Here is a 22,060-nt window from a genome sequence, read left to right on the forward strand (position 1 = left end):
GATCTAGCCAATTATCGAGTACTGAAATAATTCATGTTCTTGTGCCCAGCTCCCGGCTTTTAATTTTCGTTGCATGTACATGAAAGGGAAGAGCAGCTGCAACAGCTTAAATCTTTTGTGCAGGGAAATTAACACTTGGATTTAATTTATGGGTGAAGGGTCTGCCCCACTTCTGCACATAGAAAGTGCATTCTTCAGGAATGCCAGCAATGAAGATTTGATAAGTACTGTTTTAGACTGCACAGTGGGACACCAAGGATCGGCTTGTTACAGGCTGCAGCAATAATGATTCCTGAGAGATACAGGCTTTTGCATCCGACATTCACAGCAATTTCTAATGTAATTGATGGTATGAGCTAAAAGCTTTTAACTGTAATTATTTATGATTAGTCACACTGCTTATTCTGTTAACTTTTTCTGCGCTGACATTTTGCCAAGGGATCTGATTTTAAAGACCATGTATTTCATCCGAAGCTTCCCCCTCATGTCCCAGTTTGATAGCTCTGCGTACTCTCAAAGTGCACGATGGCACCTGATTTTCTTTCCATCCTTACCCATAGCGGTGTCTGGCAACGTCCCTGCTCAGTCTCTCCGAAAGGTAGGCACCGATGCGATCCAATTTCTCTGGAGCCGAGAGAGCATAAAAGGTCAACTTCTCCATGTTTGCTTTAACCAGTCCATCCTGTAAAGGTTAGCACAATAGTTTACTGTACACTAAAGTGCGAATATCGTAAATAAACTTCATCCAAAAATAAGGTCGACTCCATACACTGATAATTCCCATCTACTACCCTAATCCCAATCTCTCTTGCAAAATCTGAAACCTAAACCTCTTTCCTATTGTGACAGAGGATTGTATTATTTTACTGCTCTCCTTGTAACATGTGGCTTCTTCTATATTGCCCTAAAACAAAGTGCATCCCGTTGTAAAATAGGAATTTAATTACTTTAAAAGGTATGATTTTAATCTTTATGTTGGTGAGTGCAACATTTTGAAGTCAGTAAATTCATTTCACGATAGCATAAGCTTCTTCTTAATTTTTTTTAGGTGACAATTTTAAGACGAAAAGCCCTTTTTGGGGGGGAACTGCAACCTGCCATTGGATTCTGCCCCGGGAGACGCACCTACAAGTTTACGGAAGTTTTGTTGGACCTCTCTATATAAGGTTATATTGCTCTTTGATATCTTATCAAAGACATTTTTGTAGTGAGACTTTTCCATTAATTATGTTTCATTTACAAAGTATGTGTAAGAAAATGATTATCAATACCATTAAAAGCAATAGAGATATTGAATACAAAGAATGCAGGATAAGTTCCTTTGAGCAGGGGTGCTCAGCTCCAGTCCTCAGACCCCCCCAACAGGTCAGGTTTTCAGGATATCCCTGCTTCAGCACAAGTGGCTCAATCAGTCCCAGCTTCAGCACAGATTCCTCAATCAGAGGCTCAGTCGACTGAGCCTCAGATTTAGCCACCTCCGTTGAAGCAGGGATATCCTGCAATCCTGACCTGTTTGGGGGGCTTGAGGACTGGAGTTGAGTACCCCTGCTTTAGAGTATTAGCAATAAGGAGTTAAGATCTGAGGTCATTATATCCTGTTTGAGACAGATCGATATAAATATTCCAAAACACAAGGTGAACATAGGAGCTACGGTGCAGGTCAAGTGCAAAAGAAAAGGAACTGGTGGGATGAGGAAAAGAGGTACAATAAAGAAGCCTAAAAACCAAAACAAATAAGTGTGTCAGAAGACTAACGCAACAAAAAAATCCTTTATGCAGGCGCTATGTGATATAGTAATATATGATACGGCAAACAGTATAAAACCAGTCTTAAAATAGCAAAAAATCCGTCAGCTCATTGCAGAATCCGCAGATGGATTGTTACAATTTGCCAGCGGATTGAAACTAACAACCTGTCGGTGAATTTTTCCTGGAAAACTCAGAACATTTCGAGAAATGGATTTGGACTGGTTTCGCTCATCTCTACCCATCACTCAGTCTCTTGCTTATTTACCATAAACACTTTTTGTACTGCCTACTGGTGTCTGTCAGAAATAATTTGAAGGTCCTATTCTCTACTTTTACCAATTATATTCAATCTTACTTCCTTCTCAGATCTTTCTTCTTATTGCCAGGGATCTCTCATTGCCTCTCAGAAACATCCTTCTGAAAGTGACTAAATGCAGTAAATCCCAAATCCTCATATTGCCCTTTGTGTCATACTGTACACCGCTTAAGTATATGTAGCTACCGGTATCACCCATCCTGTGCCGCAAAGTGTATTACCTTCTGTATATATTTGTAAGTGTCTATGGAGTTGCACAAGAGTAAGACAAGAGGTGGACTTCAGTCTGTCTCAATCCTTCAGCAACTTCATCTGCCATGTACCGCAGTCTCTCCCAATACTTCTCCTTGTACGCACACACTCATCACACCTTCTTCTCCTGACTATCCCATCCTCCAATTCCCTCTGTTCCCTCTTTAAACAAACCCTGGCACTGCCTTATGCGGCAAGCTTTTGGCAGCAGCTAGAGAGCACACACCATTTGCTGTTTGTGCACTGCACATGCCAACTGGAAACACTACAGCTTAATGTTAAGTAATTACTTCAGCCAACTCTTGGCTTTTGGACTACCATTACAGGCAGTCCTCGGTTATCCAACGGAATCCGTTCTAGAAGTAGCGTTGGATAGTGAAACTGTTGTAAAGTGAGTCCCATGTTAATCAGTGGCGGTGAGCGCATTCAAGCGTCAGATAACGCATTCCGGCGTCGAAAAACGGCCCATAGGGTTGCATTGTAAAGCATTGGATATGTCATTCGTTGTAAAGTGAAACGTTTGATAGACTACCTGTACTCTGTTCTCCCCTATTTGCCTCGACCCCTAACTCCCACACCTTCACTCCTAAACCTTCCTTCCTAATTTCCCATTCTGTCATCTCCCTCCATTCTATAGCCATCATCTCCATCTGCTTCTCACATCACTCATCAGATCATTTCCCCCTGTGACTGAGGACAAGCGCTCCCCCAACCTGCCCCCTTAATCTTATTCCCTCACATCTCTTCCACTCCCTATCTGACACACTAAGCCCCAACCTAACTAACCTTTTAAACCTCTTTCACTTCTGGTACATTCCCATATCGTTATTCCCCTCCTTGCCTCCAAGCTACTTGAGCGACTTGTATACAACCGCCTGACTCACTTTCTCTCATTCAACTCCGCTTGACTCTTTACAATCTGATTTCCTTCCTCTACACTCCACTGAGACAGCACTAATAAAAGTGACCAATGACCTACAGTACTCACAGCTAAGTCTAAGGTCACTTCCCCTTACTAATTCCACTGGATCTCTCTGCTGCTTTCCGGGACTACTTATCATCCCCTTCTCCTGAACACTCTAAACTCCATTGTGTCCATGACGCAGTTTCCTCTTAGTTCACGTCAAACATATCCAACTACTTTTTTGGTGTCTCCTTCTCTGGTGTCTCCTCATCTTCACTCCCTCTCTGTTGGGCTCACAAGGCTCTGTCCTTGGCCCTCTGCTATCCTCACTCCACATCACTTTTTTTGGTGAACTAATACAATATTTTCAATATCATCTCTATGCTGGTGGCACACAAATTTGCCTCACTAGCCCTGACCTCCCCCTCTATCCTGCCCTCTGTCACAAACTGTCTCTCTGAAATCTTCTCCTGGATTTTCAGCATTACCTGAAGCTTTACATGTCCAAAACAGAACTAATACTCTTTCCCCCTTCCACTGCAACCGAATTCTCCATGGCTGTCAATAACACCACAATCTCATCAACACCTCACGCCGGCTGTGTAGGGGTCATCTTTGACACTCATCTCTTCTTCCTCACATTCAGCCCCTCATGAAGTCCTGCTGTCTCCACTTCTGAAATACCACCAAGGTACACCCTGATATCACTCATGATGTAACTAAAATCATAATTCACTCATCTTGTCTCACCTTGATTACTGCAACCTTCTCCTAGCTGTCATTCCCCTTGTTCGCCTGTCCCAACTCCAATCCATCTGAAATGCTGCTGCCAGACTCGTCTACCTTACTCACTGCTCTACTATGCAAATTCTTACACTGACTTTCCATATCCTCTAGAATCAAATTTAAAACCCCAGCTCTGAGTTACAAATCTCTCAACGATGCTGATCCCTCTTACATCTCAGCCCTCACCCCCAAATATATCCCTAAACACCCACTATGTTCTGCCCAGGGCATCAGCCTTTCCTCCGGCCTAATCGTTCTCCTCTGACTACCACCTACAAGAGTTCTCCTGTTCTTCCCTCTTTCTCTAGAATGCCCTACCATGTACCATCAGACTCTCCCCCAGCTTTCTCAGACTTAAAAAAAAAAAAACTCCCTGAAAACTCATTTTTTTTAAAGGAGCCTCTAAAATCCTATTCCCCCTGCCAGCCACATCCAAACCCAGTGGGACCTGTTGTACATCTAGACCAATCTCCACACTATGTAACACCCCCATCCTCAAACCCTAATGGGATCCGCTGTTGGGCTGGACTATACTCCAATTTGAGATACTCTCCATCCCACAATGAGCACTTTACCTTTTTTGTTTCAACATTGTCCCTCATTCCTTCTAGATAGAAAGCTCCCATGAGACGTCCCTCATTACCTTTTTGTATCTGTTTTGTGCATGTTTGTCCTTATTTGTATGTAATGATTATGTGATGATCGAATCTCTACCCCCCGATTGTACCGCGCTGCGGCATATGTTGGCACTTTACAATCAAATAATAATATTATTTAACTAAAAGAGGAGCAAATTTATTTTCAACACTAAAGCCTAATTATTAGAATAATAGCTGGGTAGGAGAAATATTATTCTAAAACATACAGGATTTGATTGAACAAGCTTATGTTTCTACTCATGTTCTAGGTGTCCACATCTGAAAATGGGACCTTTATAATACTTCTGTGTAAAAAAAATTATTGTGAACAATATATTATTTCAATGTAAAGTTAGAGACCTAGGAAGTGTTCCATCTGTTTCCTTATTGTGCCAACACAGCCAGTAGAATTCCAGTGTAACGGTCAGATAAAGTCCTACCTCAGAGTCCTCTGGAAAGATATTATCAATTAGTCTCTTGTAGCGAGGACGCAAGGCCCCACAGCAACCACAGACACCTAGAAAAAGAAGGCACAGAGTTAATTATAAATGCATTGGGTTAGTGACTTCTATTCTTACGCAGTATTCGGTAAACCCGTTTTGAGAAGGCCATATTATTAAATGTGACTGTCACTTGTATATCTGTTAAATTATTCGATGTGTGTTGTCGCAAAAAACAAGGTTTTCTTCTGGACAATATTGGAAACTACTGTATAAGGCTAGGTCCCCGCTGCCTGCTGCAGCGTGTGCTATGGTGCTGCAGAGACAAGAACAGCCCCTCAATGAGGCCTGCTACCTACCTTGGCCGCTGCACAGCCAGAGTTTTCTGAAGACAGTAAAAATGTCTTCAGAACTGTCCACGCCCCCTGGCGGTTCATCCAATGAGGGCGAACCTCCCGGGTGATGTCATGACTGTGACCCCGCCACGCCCCCATCACCCCCTCCCCCCCCCCCTACCTCTCTCCCCCCCCCCCCCCCACAGTCTTTCCCCCTACAGCTCTGCACAGACTGGGTAACAGAGCTGTAGTGCCGACACTGGGGCCGTACCCTAACAAATGAAGCAAAATGTTTCAATAAGTCCCGACTGCAATTCCAATTTAATCACATCAGTTTACTGCACAATGATGCACCTGTGAAGCAGCTAGTTACTTTCATTTCATGGACCAGAAAATGGGGGAAAAGAGTTTAACATTTTGAGGGGAATAAAGGGTGACATCGTAACTGTAACAGGGAAGTAACCCTATCTCAATGAGGCTGCACTACAAAGCCTCAGAATTCTGAAAATCCAGCAGAGAGCTGGTTAATTGCAGCTAGTCAATTAACCAGCTCCACCTGGGTAATCCAAGTAGGTTTAAAACTCCTGCCGAAACAGACCCTCTTGAGCATACAGTGTGCTGATAAGACACCAAATGAACAGCCCTCTTATCCAAGGTGCAGCAAACCAGGAACCTACCAGAGGCTGGACCCACAACAAACACCCATCCATCCAGAAACAGAGACAGACTTGAAAGGCCACCTGCATTGAGGTACCTTTTTGAGACTTTGGTGTGATACTGTAGATTGATAAGGGGCTTTCCCTCCCAGTGGTGTAAGAGAGGGACCGGGGAAGTAAGTTAGCCCTTTCAAATGGATAGGTGTTTGTTTGTTGTTTTGTATATTTTTGTTTGCTGTGCGGTTTAAAGGGACAGGCTCACTAAAGCCGTATGTTAATTTCGCCCTAAACGGTCTCCATTTGCATACCTCTGCACATACACTACCGACACACTTTATCACACTGCGGCCAGATCCGCAAGCCGGGAGATTTCCCGGCTTGCTAGTGGCCGCCCCTCGGCGTGCCGCGCGTCACCGACGCGCGGTCACGCGTCATCGGGAGCCTGCGCCCCCTGCACGCGCGTCCAGGGCTCCCCGAGGGAGCCCTGGTGTCCCGCGATCGCGGGACGGCGGCAGGGGGTTCCGGGGGACCCGGCGGACCCGGCAGCGGTAGGGAGAGCGCCCCGATCGGAGGGCGCTCTTCCGCTGCTTCGGCGCGCGCCCGTCACCCTCCGGCGCGCGCCAGGATACTGCTGCGGCCAAGAACGGGCAAATGCTCGAATAAACTTGGCCGCAGCAGTATCTCTTACAGCAACGTACAATCAAACATCTGACTCTAAATCAATTAAGATAGTGGACAGCACAATTACCACAATTACATGTAAAGCAAGAGAAACAGAGCATGTTTCTTGGTTAACATACTGTAATGATGTAGCAGACTGCTTCACTCCCTTTTAGTGGGAAATGGTGGGTACGTGGACATTCAGGGATATTCTGGGTTTTAACAGGCTATGTTGTGTAACCTGGGGCACAATGAAGGCTGCTACATCTCTATACCATACAGTACATTGGAGCACCCAATGCTTGAATCTGGGCTAGAAGTCTAGCTGAAGGGATGACCCAGTGATAGTTACATTTCAAGTGCCACCTGTATGGAATGTTGATCGTCACTTTGTCTTCATGGGAAACAAATACAGTAGGATGAAATCTTGTAGCAAGAAATGCAGTGTGTCTGTACAGCACTATAGCCAGGATTCATGAAGCTGCGATGTATCACAACCGGATCCGGAGTTGACTGCCATTGACTTAGTTTGCAGCTAATGCCAGATTGGGGTGTGATATCCAGCTTAGTGAATCCTGGCCAATGTATCACATCAATGGTATATAAAGTTAATAAAAATGCTGTCATCCAACAAAAGTACAATTGACGACACACATACGTTTGTTTTACAAGTCGTAATTCCCAAACAGATGGAGCACAACTCATTGTCTCCGGACCCGCGGCTGAAAATTAAAACAATTGCGGCTACGGAGACAGTGCTGCTGTGACATTGCTGCTGGAATTCCATGCTTCTGGACTGGATCCCTGCCCCTCCCTCCCACCCCCCAAAACATCGAAAATCCTCTGGCGCCGGGGCAGCCACGATCGTGGTCACACAGGTTGCCCAAGTGCCGGAGACAATACTTTAAGTGCTACTAGAGCTGTACCAATACATTCAAAAGTAAGCATCAGTTTTACCAATGAATGTAAGTCTGGAGTAAGGGAGGCATTGTTTATCAGAATACATTTAATATAAATATGTAAATATGCAATAACCAACTAAAAGTGGAACTAAGCACAGTAGCATATTTAATAGTTTGAAATAGCTATTTGGCACCTCTTTAAACATTGGACAATTGTTATCTGATGTAATTTGCTGATAAGACTACTGTATTTGTCAATTCTCAAATTGTGTTCGTGGTAATAAAGTAATTATGATGCTATCTGTAGATAAACAGATGGACATTAGAGCTGATATGCATGATATTCAACAAACTCTGAGTACCACATATACATTTTTCCCAATATGTAAAACAGTTACTCTTCCGGTTTGTAAAAAAAACTAAGTACTGTACAGTATATTGATAAGCTGTTTACCAATATATTTTGACTCACTTCACGGGCATGCCTCTATACAATCATGTTAGTTCTCCATAAATACCTCATAGGATATATTTATAACAACAAAATATGCTCATTTGTAAGATTCCATAAAGAAAAAAGAAAATTATTTATTTTTAAATAAAATGTTTTACTAGGAAGTAATAGCTCTCGTTTTCAAGTAGGTCCAGGGCACAGAGTTATGGTGACAAATACATGGTTACATGAAGTGAACAGGGTTATACATTCTATATAAAGCATGAACAGTTTAACATATGTTACCTTTAAGGCGTATGAAACAGTTACAATTGTAATTTTCTTTTCCTGAAGGGTCCTTCCATGGCAGTGCTCACCAATGGGTTAAGCTCCACCCTACTGCTGAGATAGGACAGAAAAAGTTCCACCTGTAGGAGAACCTATAAATAGCCCCACCTTTCCTCTCCAGGTAGACATGATAACAAAGCTGAAACATAATATACACACGTTAATATCCTATATCAAATGTCATTGGGTAGAAATTGGTGAGCAATGCCAAAGATGTTGCCAATTTCTGAAATACACCGTAGATGTTGAAATCTTCGTTGCTGCCATCAAGGTCTGTATGACTCTGTGACAAACCCCTGTTCTTTAGCAAGCTCTGCTCAACCTCCACGCCATCAAATTCCAGGATTCTGGCCTGGGATGTTGCCCTGGGACAGGAGACCTGGGAACACTGGCAATTGCCATGGTTTCTCCATCACTGTGTTGATTAATTGTGGAAACCAGGCTCTGCACTGCCAGTTTAGAAGTATTGCCACTACTTCAGCCCCATCCTGTCTTATTTTCCTGAGTACCCTCGGTATGAGAGGAATTGGAGGAAACATGTAGGCCAGTTGAAAGTCCATACGAAGGTTAGGGTGGAAGGATAGGAAAGGACAGGCGGCTTGCGGGGGAAACTCTTGAACAGAATTTGTTTACCTTTCTATTTGATGCTATCACCATCAGGTCTATCTCGGGAAGTCCTCATGTTTCCACCAACAATAGTCCCTTCTAGTGACCATTCTCCTGAATCTAAAGTCCGCCGACTGAGAATACCAGTTCCCAGATTTTTCTTTCCTGCGATATGTATTGCGTTAAGGTCAGTTAGATATTGCTCTGCCCAGGCAATAATGGGGAAAACTTATTGTAGAAGCACTGAACTTCTTGTCCCCCCATTGTTTCCTTATATATACACACACAATACCTTACCATTGTTCACTTGTCTGTCCGAATTTTTAGGCTGCTTCCTTCTATCTGTAATCAGAAGCAATTTACTGCCAGCATTATCACTCTTAATTCCAGAACATTTGCTGGTACATTGTGACACCCGTTAGGCCACTTTCATTGGGCTACATTGGTGCCGACTTGGGCATCCTACTTGCCACTTGCATCAGTCATGAGCATGAGCCAGACCTGCTCTTGTAGGGAACAACCTTTTTCTAGGTTTATATCCTGTTCCCACCACATTAAGGATTCTGAATGCCTATTTTACCACTTGAATGGTGGCTGAGAGCATGCCAAATACTCATGCATTGCTTGCAAATACTCATGAACGTGGTCTGCCGTGAAGTTTGGCTCAAGGGCTTACAACAATTTGGCCAAAATGTTAAACTAAAAGACCATTTTATTTATTAGTTATTTATACATGTATATTTAGGCACTGTACCGTATATAAGTTTTTCTGGATGTGCACTGAGCTTTGTCTGTGTTTTATGTTATGTCTCTGGTTTTAAATATAAATTGCCATGCTCAGTAGCACTCCTCTGTGAAACTTATATGCTTATATATATGTTGTGGGTATTTTGGGGGTTCAATTTGAGCTTGTAGGTGTTCTGTATGTTTTATAATTCTTGTGCAGCTAGTCTTGGCTGTTTTGGAGGGTGGCAACCTCCTATCCAATTGAAGCTCACTCCCTCCCACATTTAAATGGTTAAAAGCTCACTCCATGGCATCTCCAACTATCAGGGGAACTTGCCTGCATGCAGTGTGATTGTGACAAATCTATTACAGAGTGCTTTTCCTGGTAATGTACAGGTTAATAAAAGCTTCAATCAGACTTAGAACCTTTGCAACTCATATTGACAGATTTATTATAAATCATTCTTCCTGGCAATGCACAGGTTATTAAGAATTTATATTAGTGTAGGGACCCTTGAACGTGGTCTGCCGTGAAGTTTGGCTCAAGGGCTTACAACAATTTGGCCAAAATGTTAAACTAAAAGACCATTTTATTTATTAGTTATTTATACATGTATATTTAGGCACTGTACCGTATATAAGTTTTTCTGGATGTGCACTGAGCTTTGTCTGTGTTTTATGTTATGTCTCTGGTTTTAAATATATCCTGTTCCCACCACATTAAGGATTCTGAATGCCTATTTTACCACTTGAATGGTGGCTGAGAGCATGCCAAATACTCATGCATTGCTTGGCTGACAGCTGATCGCTGGATCTGGTTGTCCTGATCATGTTTTTAAGGCTCTCCCTTTTTTTGTGGGGAAGAAAACCCATGCCTATTCGAGTATTGAATTGTATTCCCAAATATTTCAAGTTTTGCTTTGAGATTAGATGACTTTTTTCAAAGTTCACTTACCATACATGCATTGTCAAGAAATCCAGCACTCTTGTCAAATATTGGAGCAATTGAGACTTGTTATAAGGGATCTGTCTGAAAAACCAAGATGGCTGCCGACAGGATATGACCTCACAGATACTACAGTGGCCATTTTGCTTCCTGGCATTCCTGCCCTCAGGAAATCAGCCTCTTTTTGGTTCTCATTGCCAGTAGCTGCCTCTGGCCTTTAAATAGCAGGCAGTTGATACTGGACTTTGCTCGTGCAAAGTACTTAGTACCTTGTTCTCTCCGAGCTCTGCCTTTGTCTCTGTTTTGTCTGTCTGTGCTTGGATCTCGTTTGGACCTGACTACCCCTTGCCTGCCGCCTGCCTCGACCTCGGAACTGGAACTGACTACCCTTTGCCTGCCGCCTGCATCGACACCGGAACCGGGCCCGACTACCCCTGCATCCAAGGCCTCTGATCCCAGGCCAAGGTCAATGTACTACTCCCTATCTCTGCCCTGCGGGTCCGTATTCTATCCTGCAGTCAGCAACGTTACACTTGTCCCGTGTTTTTATTAAAATGTCATCCAAATAATGGTATATTTGGATACCTTCCTACTTCAGTTCTGTTACGAGAGTTACCATCACCTTTGTGAAGGTTCTTGGGGAGGTGGCAAGGCCAAATGGAAGCGCTGTGAACTGATAATGTGCCTGTTCTATGGCGAACCTCAAAAACCTTCTGTGGCTGTTGCATATTGGTATGTGTAGGTATGCTTCCTTCAAATCCACTGATACAAGCCAATCCCCTTGTTCCACTGCTGCGATGATTGATTGTTTTCAATATATTGAGCAGAGTGTTGACTTCTCTCAAATCCAGAATGGCTCTCAAAGGTTCCATTCGCCTTTCTTACCAGGAGCATCACTGAGTAGATTCCTTGGAATGTTTCTGATCTTGGTACTGGCTGAATTGTCCTGTTGTCTATTCATTCGTTTACACTTGCTTTTAGCGCATGAGCGGACTGTTTGTCTCTTGGCAATCAGGTTGTCTTAATTTTTGCCTCCCTGGTATCTTTCTAAACTCTATACAATAACCTTTTGAGAACAATACTTTGCACCCAAGCATCCAAAATGGTTCGGGCCCAGACTTCCTGAAATTGATGGCGTCTTCCTTCCTTAGCCGATCTCATTTCATGCAAACCTTCCAGATGTTTTATACAAGGGGCCACCTCTTGGACGACGAAAAAAATAACTTTGACCACCCCGCCCCTTAGGTGCCCTGTAAAACCCTCTTCCAGGTCTATATGACCTCATGTTCCGGGTGTTGGTTCTCTCACTCATCATAGCAGAATTTTCAAATCTCCGTCTTCTTTCTTGCGTTGGGAAGATACTCTTTCCTCCTGGAGCTTTCTCTATTATTGTGTCCGATCCTTTCCCAAAAAGGTGATGACCATTGAATGGAATCCTTTATAAATTGTTTTTTAGAAGTGGAATCTGCCTGCCAAGGTCACAGCCAGAGTGCTCTCCTGGCTGCAACTGACAAAGCCATTGATGTTGCTGCAAGTTTCACTGAGTTCAATGATGCTTCAGATATGAACTCCACTGCCAACTTGAGGTCCGAGAGCGCTTTGATGATCTGAGATCTTATAAATCCTTTCTTTAGAGCCTCTTTTAGATTTGCAATCCAGTTTCAGTGCTCTATAGACCGAAGTTATGGCTACCGCTGGCTTACATGCTGCTCCTGTGGCCGTAAAGGATCTTCTAAACGTTCCTTTCATGCATTGGGTCCCGAAAGAAGGCTGCGTCATCTACTGGAAGTGTTGTATGTCTTGTGAATCTAGATATCGTGACGTCCACCTTAGGAGATGAATCCCAGGCTTCCACATCCTCCTTCCCGAATGAATACATTGTGGTTAATTTTCTGGGCATCGCCACTCTCTCTTGTCCAGCTGTGTTCATTCATTCTTGATTTATTTTCTTCATTGTGTAATGAACAAAAACAGTTCTAAGCTTCCTGCGGAGACCTTTAAAAATACGATCCTTTGGTTCTGTAGGGATAGGCTTATTCTCTAAGTGCAGAACTTCACTCACCGCCTTAATGAGAGGCTCCAAATCAAACGCTGGCAATTCTTCCGTGGAATATACTTTATCCGATGATTCAAAATCTGCCTCCATGCTACAGAATGGTTCTTCTTCCGACTCCTCAGAGGAAGAGTTCAGTAGTCTCTCTAGATTGGCATGTGACATTGTGCATTTTTTACCTTGTTTGCAGACTTGGAGGATGCGGCCTCAATTCCCTGCGGTGCTGCATCCTCTATCCACAACATGAAACCGGCCATTGGCTCCACGGGTTTTTTTTGCTGTTTCCTTGAGGCAGTCCTCAGAGATTTTTTTTTTAATTCTCAAACTGGTTTTTTTTACAGGCAGAGCAATATTTCATTTTCCTTGCAGCAATCTTTTTAATGGTATACATGGAAGCCATTTTAACTCTGCCTGTGTACCTGCAGCAATGCTAGACATATACCATAGATGAATTGTAGCAATTTATTTTTAGAAAAACAAAAAATCGAGCCAAAACAGCAAACACTGACTAACTCCCTTGTGCTTACCTTGTTCTTTTAGGGATAGAACCCTTTCCTGAACCAGTATCCATTTCAAGCAAGTTGATTAGACCAGCAGGTTTGTTTGGCAGACTTTCCAACCTCTGCAAGCGGTACAGCTTGAGCAGTCCTTCCAATGTCTGGGCAATGTCCTCCTGCTCGTGCCAGCTCCTTTGAGTATCTGCCAGCGTTTTACTGCAGCAGAGCAGCAGCCTAGGGTTGCCAGGAGTCTGGTTTTGAACCGGATAGATCGGAATTTGGCCCTGTGTCCGGTAAAAAATGAGAAGTAATGCCGGACATGTGTGTGTGTCTGGTATTACCTCTCTGATCATGCAGCTTGTCCCGGTGGATGCGGAAGGCCTGGCGGCGGGACAAAGTAGTTGCCGCCAGGCCCAGCTCTCCCCCGGCAGCAGTCCTCTCCCTAAATCTGTCCCACGCAGAAGATCCGATGTGGTGTGCCGGGCCTCTGATGGCGTGCGCCGGAAGTAAGCTGGGTTCAGCTTCCGGCATATTTGTTTCACGGCTTATTATTGGTGCCCATGACCCGGGGCATTTAAACCTCCATGAAGTACTGGCGGCATCTGCCCCCGATAAGTATCCATACAAGTAGGGGATCCCCAGAGCTGAAATGAATGCGGTTCAGTACTGGACATCACCTGCTGCTTCACGTTTGTAAACTTCGACTCTGGACTAGTGAATGACATCTGCCATTCCAGTTTACCTCCAACAATATATCACTTGCTCCACAAGTTGTATCGTCGCATGTTGAATCATGTAAGATGTATTTCTTTTTAAACAAAGGAGTTGATAAAGATTTAACACATTTTAATAACTGTTGAGACACTGGCGTAAAAAAAAAAGCTATTTTGCCCAATGTACTGGAAAACTTTCAGTGAGCAACTTTATCTAAAAATTAAATTATATTGTGTTTACCTTTAAAGAAAGATCCAGGAAGTCTGCGTGTACCCCCTGAACCCCACTCCAGGGCCCCCCAGGTTGCCAGCAAAATTAACTTTCTTTGTTTATGTCTTGTGTGGCCGCAAATGTCACAAATAGGCCATCGATTGTTACCCATGTTTGTCGCTTTTCGCAAAGGCTAACCCGGTGGCCATATTAACGGGTTTGTGGGGGTGTCACGTAGAGGCTACGAGGGAGCCCCTGGAAATAGAAGCAGTGCAGTTGAAATCCGTAGACATCCCAGTGCTACTAAGAAAAGAAATACCCCCCTATCCCCCACCCCTCCAAAAAAAAACCCAATATGAACAGAGCTCATTGCTGCTTCTATTGGTCCTATTTTAAATCCTTATTAATTTTTGATGCTCTCGAATGAGCGTAACAATGCATACAGTATACAGGCAGTCCTCGCTTTAAGACGTTTTGCTTCCCGTCGGATGTGGTTTCCGACGGCACATAATGCAGTCTAAAAACTCATTACCAGCCGCGGTTTTGGTGTATCCAACAGAAACCTCCACCGACTAACATGGGTCCCGAATTCCGACTGTCCCGTCTCTGACACGGGTTTGCGGGACGCATTTTGTGTCGGAAAAAGCGAGGGCTGCCTGCATAGGAGTTATACTATAACATTACAATCAATAAAATATTGTAGTTCAGTGGTCGAAAAAACAGAGGTACTGTAACTAATAAAAATATCAGTATTTAATAAATACTGAACAAATCAGAATTAGAATAATGTATATCATATTTATGCTTATAAAGGGGGAGGTGAGAGAAGCTTGCTAAAATAAATGCATTTTTCTTTAAATAGAAAATGGAACTGTATGTGTGTAAATCAAAAGCAGCTGTACTTTGTGATCTAAATCAACTTGAACCTGCTGATATAAGAATTAACACTATCAATGATATAAATAGTATTCTTAGTAACAGGAATAAGCCTTATAAATATAACTGCAATATATGGTGAATGCCCGAATAATCTGAGAATTAGTAATGGAATAAATCCAAATTGTAAATCCCCACAGACAACACATACATATCTTAAGTCCAAAAGAATTCAGTCTCCAATTTTGAGAATGCAGCTCTCTTCTTAATGGAACCAACCCAAAAAAGCACTAAATATATATATTGTGTGTGTGTAGTCCAAAAAAACAGCCGGCACTCCACTTGAAAGTAAACAAAGTTTGGTGCTTATCCCATAACACAATAATAGACCATACGATACCGGTTGAAGCACGACAACCTTGAGAAAGGTCCCACTGGGGGACCGAAACGTCGCTTGTTGTGTCTTTTTTTCAATACAAATAACTTGTGATCAACTTACCTGTGTGCTGTCCCTTGATGTCGTGCTTCAACCGGTATCGTATGGTGTATGTATGTATATATATATATACACACAGTATATATATGATATATAGGCATACCCCGCTTTAAGGACACTCGCGAGTAAGTACATTTCGCTCAATAGGCAAACAGCAGCTCACGCATGCGCCTGTCAGCACGTCCTGAACAGCAATACTGGCTCCCTACCTGTACCGAAGCTGTGCACAAGCGGGGAGACTATAGAGCCTGTTACACATGCGTTATTTACATCAGTTATGCACGCATATGACAATTGTAGTACAGTACATGCATCGATAAGTGGGGGAAAAGTAGTGCTTCACTTTAAGTACATTTTCACTTTACATACACGCTCTGGTCCCATTGCGTACGTTAATGCGGGGTATGCCTGTATATATATACAGTATATATATATATAATCAAAAAATAAATAGATGATACCGTTCTGTGGCTAACGAAATGCTTTTATTTGTGCGAGCTTTCGAGATACACTGATCTCTTCTTCCGGCGATGTTACAATGAATGAAGCAAGCAAAAGGTATACTTAAAAACAGTGTCTCTTGGAATGTTATCTGTGCTAGTCCTTTAGCACAGATATCATTCCAAGAGACACTGTTTTTAAGTATACCTTTTGCTTGCTTCATTCATTGTAACATCGCCGGAAGAAGAGATCAGTGTATCTCGAAAGCTCGCACAAATAAAAGCATTTCGTTAGCCACAGAACGGTATCATCTATTTATTTTTTGATTATTGAAGCTCGGCTAACACGGTACTGATACCTCTACATGAATATATATATATATATATATATATATATATATATATATATATATATATATCTATATCTATATATATCTATATATATCTATATATATATATATATCATAAATATATATATATATATGATATATATATGATATATATATATATATATATATAGCGCAAAAGTCATAGTGAAGTCTGTATTTTAATAGACACCAAAAAAGGATTAAAAACACTCACAGACGTCCATGGGTATACAGCACACAATTGTGTATAGGGACAATGTGGGAAAAGCAGGGCTGTCGTCAGCATTTGCGGTGCTCTGACAGGTCTCCTCGAACTTCCTCGGTCCTTCTCCATTAGTGCGAAAAGCCTCCGCACTTCCCCATCACGTGGTTGGGTGATGCCGTCGTGGCGTCTTGTCGTCCTGATGTCACCTATAGGGTGGACCTCCGAAAATCACCTCCACTTACTCAGGACAGCCCCAATTCACCCCAAAGGTAGCAGGCCTAATCAGATACCCAACACATTTCAAGGAAACTTGTTCCTCTTCATCAGAGGTTGTGTATCTCTGAGGCCTTAACCCAGTATAAATAGGGTTCAGTAACCCATAGCAACCAATATGTATGTTGCCATGCAATTGTAGCCATGGTGATATAAATGGCAACTCATAATATGATGTACACACACACACACAAGTATCCAATTCTATAAATAAATTACTCACTAGGAGTTAACCTATGTAAACAATAACCTAAAAAGTTTACCAACAATAAAATACTGTCTCCCACAGCGACCCTATGCACTGTGCTATATGCCCATGGACGTCCGAGTGTTTTTAATCCTTTTTTGGTGTCTATTAAAATACAGACTTCACTATGAGTTTTGCACTCTTTTCCTTTTTTCTTAATTTAAATATTTTGTACTTTGTGATCGCAAATTAAAAAAAAAATGGCGGTTCACTGTACCTCCTAATACCTCCTACTAGCACCATCACTGCTGTATGTAATGTTTTTCTTCAACTAATATAAACAGCAATGCCCACTGCTCATACTTGATTTCTAAACCCGGGACCTGGGAACTCCTGGGACCTGCTTTCTGTTTCTCAGAAACGCATCACATGCAAGGGGACATGGGAACAGCTTCAAGCTTCTACACTGACGTTCCCATATCCTAGGAGACCCCAGCAGGTCTTTCTCTCATTCATGCTCACATTGTCATTCTTAGCAACAGACATAAGCACATTGGGCTCTTGGCATCAAAGTCACGTGTGCGCGGACACAGTGGAGTAAACAAAATTGCATTGTCTGAAACAAGACATATTTATGAAGAATATTTACACCGTTTTTCACAGTATTTTCACTAGTATTCTGTGCTAAAGAGAACATTTTTTGTCACCTTTAAGGCGACTGAGAAAACCGAGCGCAGAAAACAATCAAGGGAAGGAACACAAGTCACATTTTTTAAGACATCCAGTAGACCTGCGGCAATATGCAAATGTTACTCCGCCCAAACTCCACCAACTTGCTCCATAAAATCAGTCATCGCATGCGGATGTACCCGAAAATGGTGTAGATTAGTTTACTACATAGATGATGCCTGCTGCAGGTATATAACAATGCCAGATGCAACAAAATAACTATGAGCCAACATTTTGCCTTTGATACATAGAGCCCATCATGTTACGGCAATTCTGTAGTATTTATGACAATATTATATAATACGCGTGTGTGTGTGCGTGTGCGTGTGCGTGTGCGTGTGCGTGTGCTTCCACTTTGTAACTTGTATCATGTGTGAGTGTTCTATTCACTCACTGAGAAAATCCAGTCGGATCTCCAAACAGGTAAAGATAAAAAAAAAAACTCACCAGGGGTTAATTATGTATGTGTATATATACATACAAATATGTATATATACATATATATATATACATATATGTAGCCAGGTCCCCCAGGTCTACCCTTATCTCCGCCTGCTGGGAGAATAGGGAAGGTTGCAGCGTGCAGGGAGTGCTTCGGTATTTCGGAGGCTCCGCAGTGACCCGAGCGAGTAGGGCGCCGCCATGTTGGTGTTCGCGCATGCGCGGTGAGCCCGTGGAGGTGGTGAGGGAGCAGAGGTCGCGCAGGCGCAGCAAGAGGTTGTGAGAGCCCGCGAAAGAGGTGGCGAGAGCCCGCGAAAGAGGAGCTGCTCCTATAGGGTGAAGCGCACGGGACTACGAGTCCCAGCAGCCATAGCGAGACCAGGTGACGCCAGGGAACCTATAGGGCGGCCGGAATAGGAGAAGGTTTGTGGGGGTGTCACGTAGAGGCTACGAGGGAACCCCTGGAAATAGAAGCAGTGCAGTTGAAATCCGTAGACATCCCAGTGCTACTAAGAAAAGAAATACCACCCCTATCCCCCACCCCTCCAAAAAAAAACCCAATATGAACAGAGCTCATTGCTGCTTCTATTGGTCCTATTTTAAATCCTTATTAATTTTTGATGCTCTCGAATGAGCGTAACAATGCATACAGTATACAGGCAGTCCTCGCTTTAAGACGTTTTGCTTCCCGTCGGATGTGGTTTCCGACGGCACATAATGCAGTCTAAAAACTCATTACCAGCCGCGGTTTTGGTGTATCCAATAGAAACCGCCACCGACTAACATGGGTGCCGAATTCCGACTGTCCCGTCTCTGACACGGGTTTGCGGGACGCATTTTGTGTCGGAAAAAGCGAGGGCTGCCTGCATAGGAGTTATACTATAACATTACAATCAATAAAATATTGTAGTTCAGTGGTCGAAAAAACAGAGGTACTGTAACTAATAAAAATATCAGTATTTAATAAATACTGAACAAATCAGAATTAGAATAATGTATATCATATTTATGCTTATAAAGGGGGAGGTGAGAGAAGCTTGCTAAAATAAATACATTTTTCTTTAAATAGAAAATGGAACTGTACAGTATGTGTGTAAATTAAAAGCAGCTGTACTTTGTGATCTAAATCAACTTGAACCTGCTGATATAAGAATTAGCACTATCAATGATATAAATATTATTCTTAGTAACAGGATTAAGCCTTATAAATATAACTGCAATATATGGTGAATGCCCGAATAATCTGAGAATTAGTAATGGAATAAATCCAAATTGTAAATCCCCACAGACAACACATACATATCTTAAGTCCAAAAGAATTCAGTCTCCAATTTTGAGAATACAGCTCTCTTCTTAATGGAACCAACCCAAAAAAGCACTAAATATATATATAGTGTGTGTTTAGGCCAAAAAAACAGCCGGCACTCCACTTGAAAGTAAACAAAGTTTGGTGCTTATCCCATAACACAATAATAGACCGTACGATACCGGTTGAAGCACGACAACCTTGAGAAAGGTCCCACTGGGGGACCGAAACGTCGCTTGTTGTGTCTTTTTTTCAATACAAATAACTTGTGATCAACTTACCTGTGTGCTGTCCCTTGATGTCGTGCTTCAACCGGTATCGTATGGTGTATGTATGTATATATATATATATATATACACACAGTATATATATATGATATACAGGCATACCCCGCTTTAAGGACACTCACTTTAAGTACACTCACGAGTAAGTACATTTCGCTCAATAGGCAAACAGCAGCTCACGCATGCGCCTGTCAGCACGTCCTGAACAGCAATACCGGCTCCCTACCTGTACCGAAGCTGTGCGCAAGCAGGGAGGCTATAGAGCCTGTTACACATGCGTTATTTACATCAGTTATGCACGCATATGACAATTGTAGTACAGTACATGCATCGATAAGTGGGGGAAAAGTAGTGCTTCACTTTAAGTACATTTTCACTTTACATACATGCTCCGGTCCCATTGCGTACGTTAATGCGGGGTATGCCTGTATATATATACAGTATATATATATTCAAAAAATAAATAGATGATACCGTTCTGTGGCTAACGAAATGCTTTTATTTGTGCGAGCTTTCGAGATACACTGATCTCTTCTTCCGGCGATGTTACAATGAATGAAGCAAGCAAAAGGTATACTTAAAAACAGTGTCTCTTGGAATGTTATCTGTACTAGTCCTTTAGCACAGATAACATTTCAAGAGACACTGTTTTTAAGTATACCTTTTGCTTGCTTCATTCATTGTAACATCGCCGGAAGAAGAGATCAGTGTATCTCGAAAGCTCGCACAAATAAAAGCATTTCGTTAGCCACAGAACGGTATCATCTATTTATTTTTTGATTATTGAAGCTCGGCTAACACGGTACTGATACCTCATATATATATATATATATATATATATATATATATATATATATATATATATATATATATATATATATATATATATATATATATATATATCTATATCTCATATATATCTCATATATATAATATATATATATAATATATATGATATATTATATATAATATATATGATATATATATATATGATATATTATATATAATATATATATATATATATATATATATATATATATATATATATATATATATATATATATATATATATATATATATATAGCGCAAAAGTCATAGTGAAGTCTGTATTTTAATAGACACCAAAAAAGGATTAAAAACACTCACAGACGTCCATGGGTATACAGCACACAATTGTGTATAGGGACACTGTGGGAAAAGCAGGGCTGTCGTCAGCATTTGCGGTGCTCCGACAGGTCTCCTCGAACTTCCTCGGTCCTTCTCCATTAGTGCGAAAAGCCTCCGCACTTCCCCATCACGTGGTTGGGTGATGCCGTCGTGGCGTCTTGTCGTCCTGATGTCACCTATAGGGTGGACCTCCGAAAACCACCTCCACTTACTCAGGGCAGCCCCAATTCACCCCAAAGGTAGCAGGCCTAATCAGATACCCAACACATTTCAAGGAAACTTGTTCCTCTTCATCAGAGGTTGTGTATCTCTGAGGCCTTAACCCAGTATAAATAGGGTTGAGTAACCCATAGCAACCAATATGTATGTTGCCATGCACTTGTAGCCATGGTGATATAAATGGCAACTCATAATATGATGTACACACACACACACACACACACACACACACAAGTATCCAATTCTATAAATAAATTACTCACTAGGAGTTAATCTATGTAAACAATAACCTAAAAAGTTTACCAACAATAAAATACTGTCTCCCACAGCGACCCTATACACTGTGCTATATGCCCATGGACCACCGAGTGTTTTTAATCCTTTTTTGGTGTCTATTAAAATACAGACTTCACTATGAGTTTTGCACTCTTTTCCTTTTTTCTTACATTACTGCTGTATGTAATGTTTTTCTTCAACTAATATAAACAGCAATGCCCACTGCTCATACTTGATTTCTAAACCCGGGACCTGGGAACTCCTGGGACCTGCTTTCTGTTTCTCAGAAACGCATCACATGCAAGGGGACATGGGAACAGCTTCAAGCTTCTACACTGACGTTCCCATATCCTAGGAGACCCCAGCAGGTCTTTCTCTCATTCATGCTCACATTGTCATTCTTAGCAACAGACATAAGCACATTGGGCTCTTGGCATCAAAGTCACGTGTGCGCGGACACAGTGGAGTAAACAAAATTGCATTGTCTGAAACAAGACATATTTATGAAGAATATTTACACTGTTTTTCACAGTATTTTCACTAGTATTCTGTGCTAAAGAGAACATTTTTTGTCACCTTTAAGGCGACTGAGACAATCAAGGGAAGGAACACAAGTCACATT

General features: G+C 42.0%; 1 protein-coding gene across 2 annotated transcripts in view; it reads right to left on the bottom strand.

Annotated features, from left to right (window-relative positions):
* EFR3B (EFR3 homolog B) overlaps positions 1–22,060 on the bottom strand; it is a 219,797-nt gene that overhangs the window by 121,987 nt on the left and 75,750 nt on the right. Inside the window, exons 2-3 of one of the 2 annotated variants that reach the window (XM_075598625.1) lie at positions 5,086–5,162; positions 555–682 (exon numbers count right to left, since the gene is read on the bottom strand). In XM_075598625.1, coding sequence (XP_075454740.1) covers positions 555–682; positions 5,086–5,162 — 205 coding nt within the window. Of the gene's footprint in view, positions 1–554; positions 683–5,085; positions 5,163–22,060 lie in introns of those variants that run through there. The other variant, XM_075598627.1, reaches the window with a different exon arrangement.

The sequence above is a fragment of the Ascaphus truei genome, chromosome 4, assembly GCF_040206685.1.
Source record: "Ascaphus truei isolate aAscTru1 chromosome 4, aAscTru1.hap1, whole genome shotgun sequence".
Taxonomy (NCBI): Eukaryota; Metazoa; Chordata; class Amphibia; order Anura; family Ascaphidae; genus Ascaphus; species Ascaphus truei.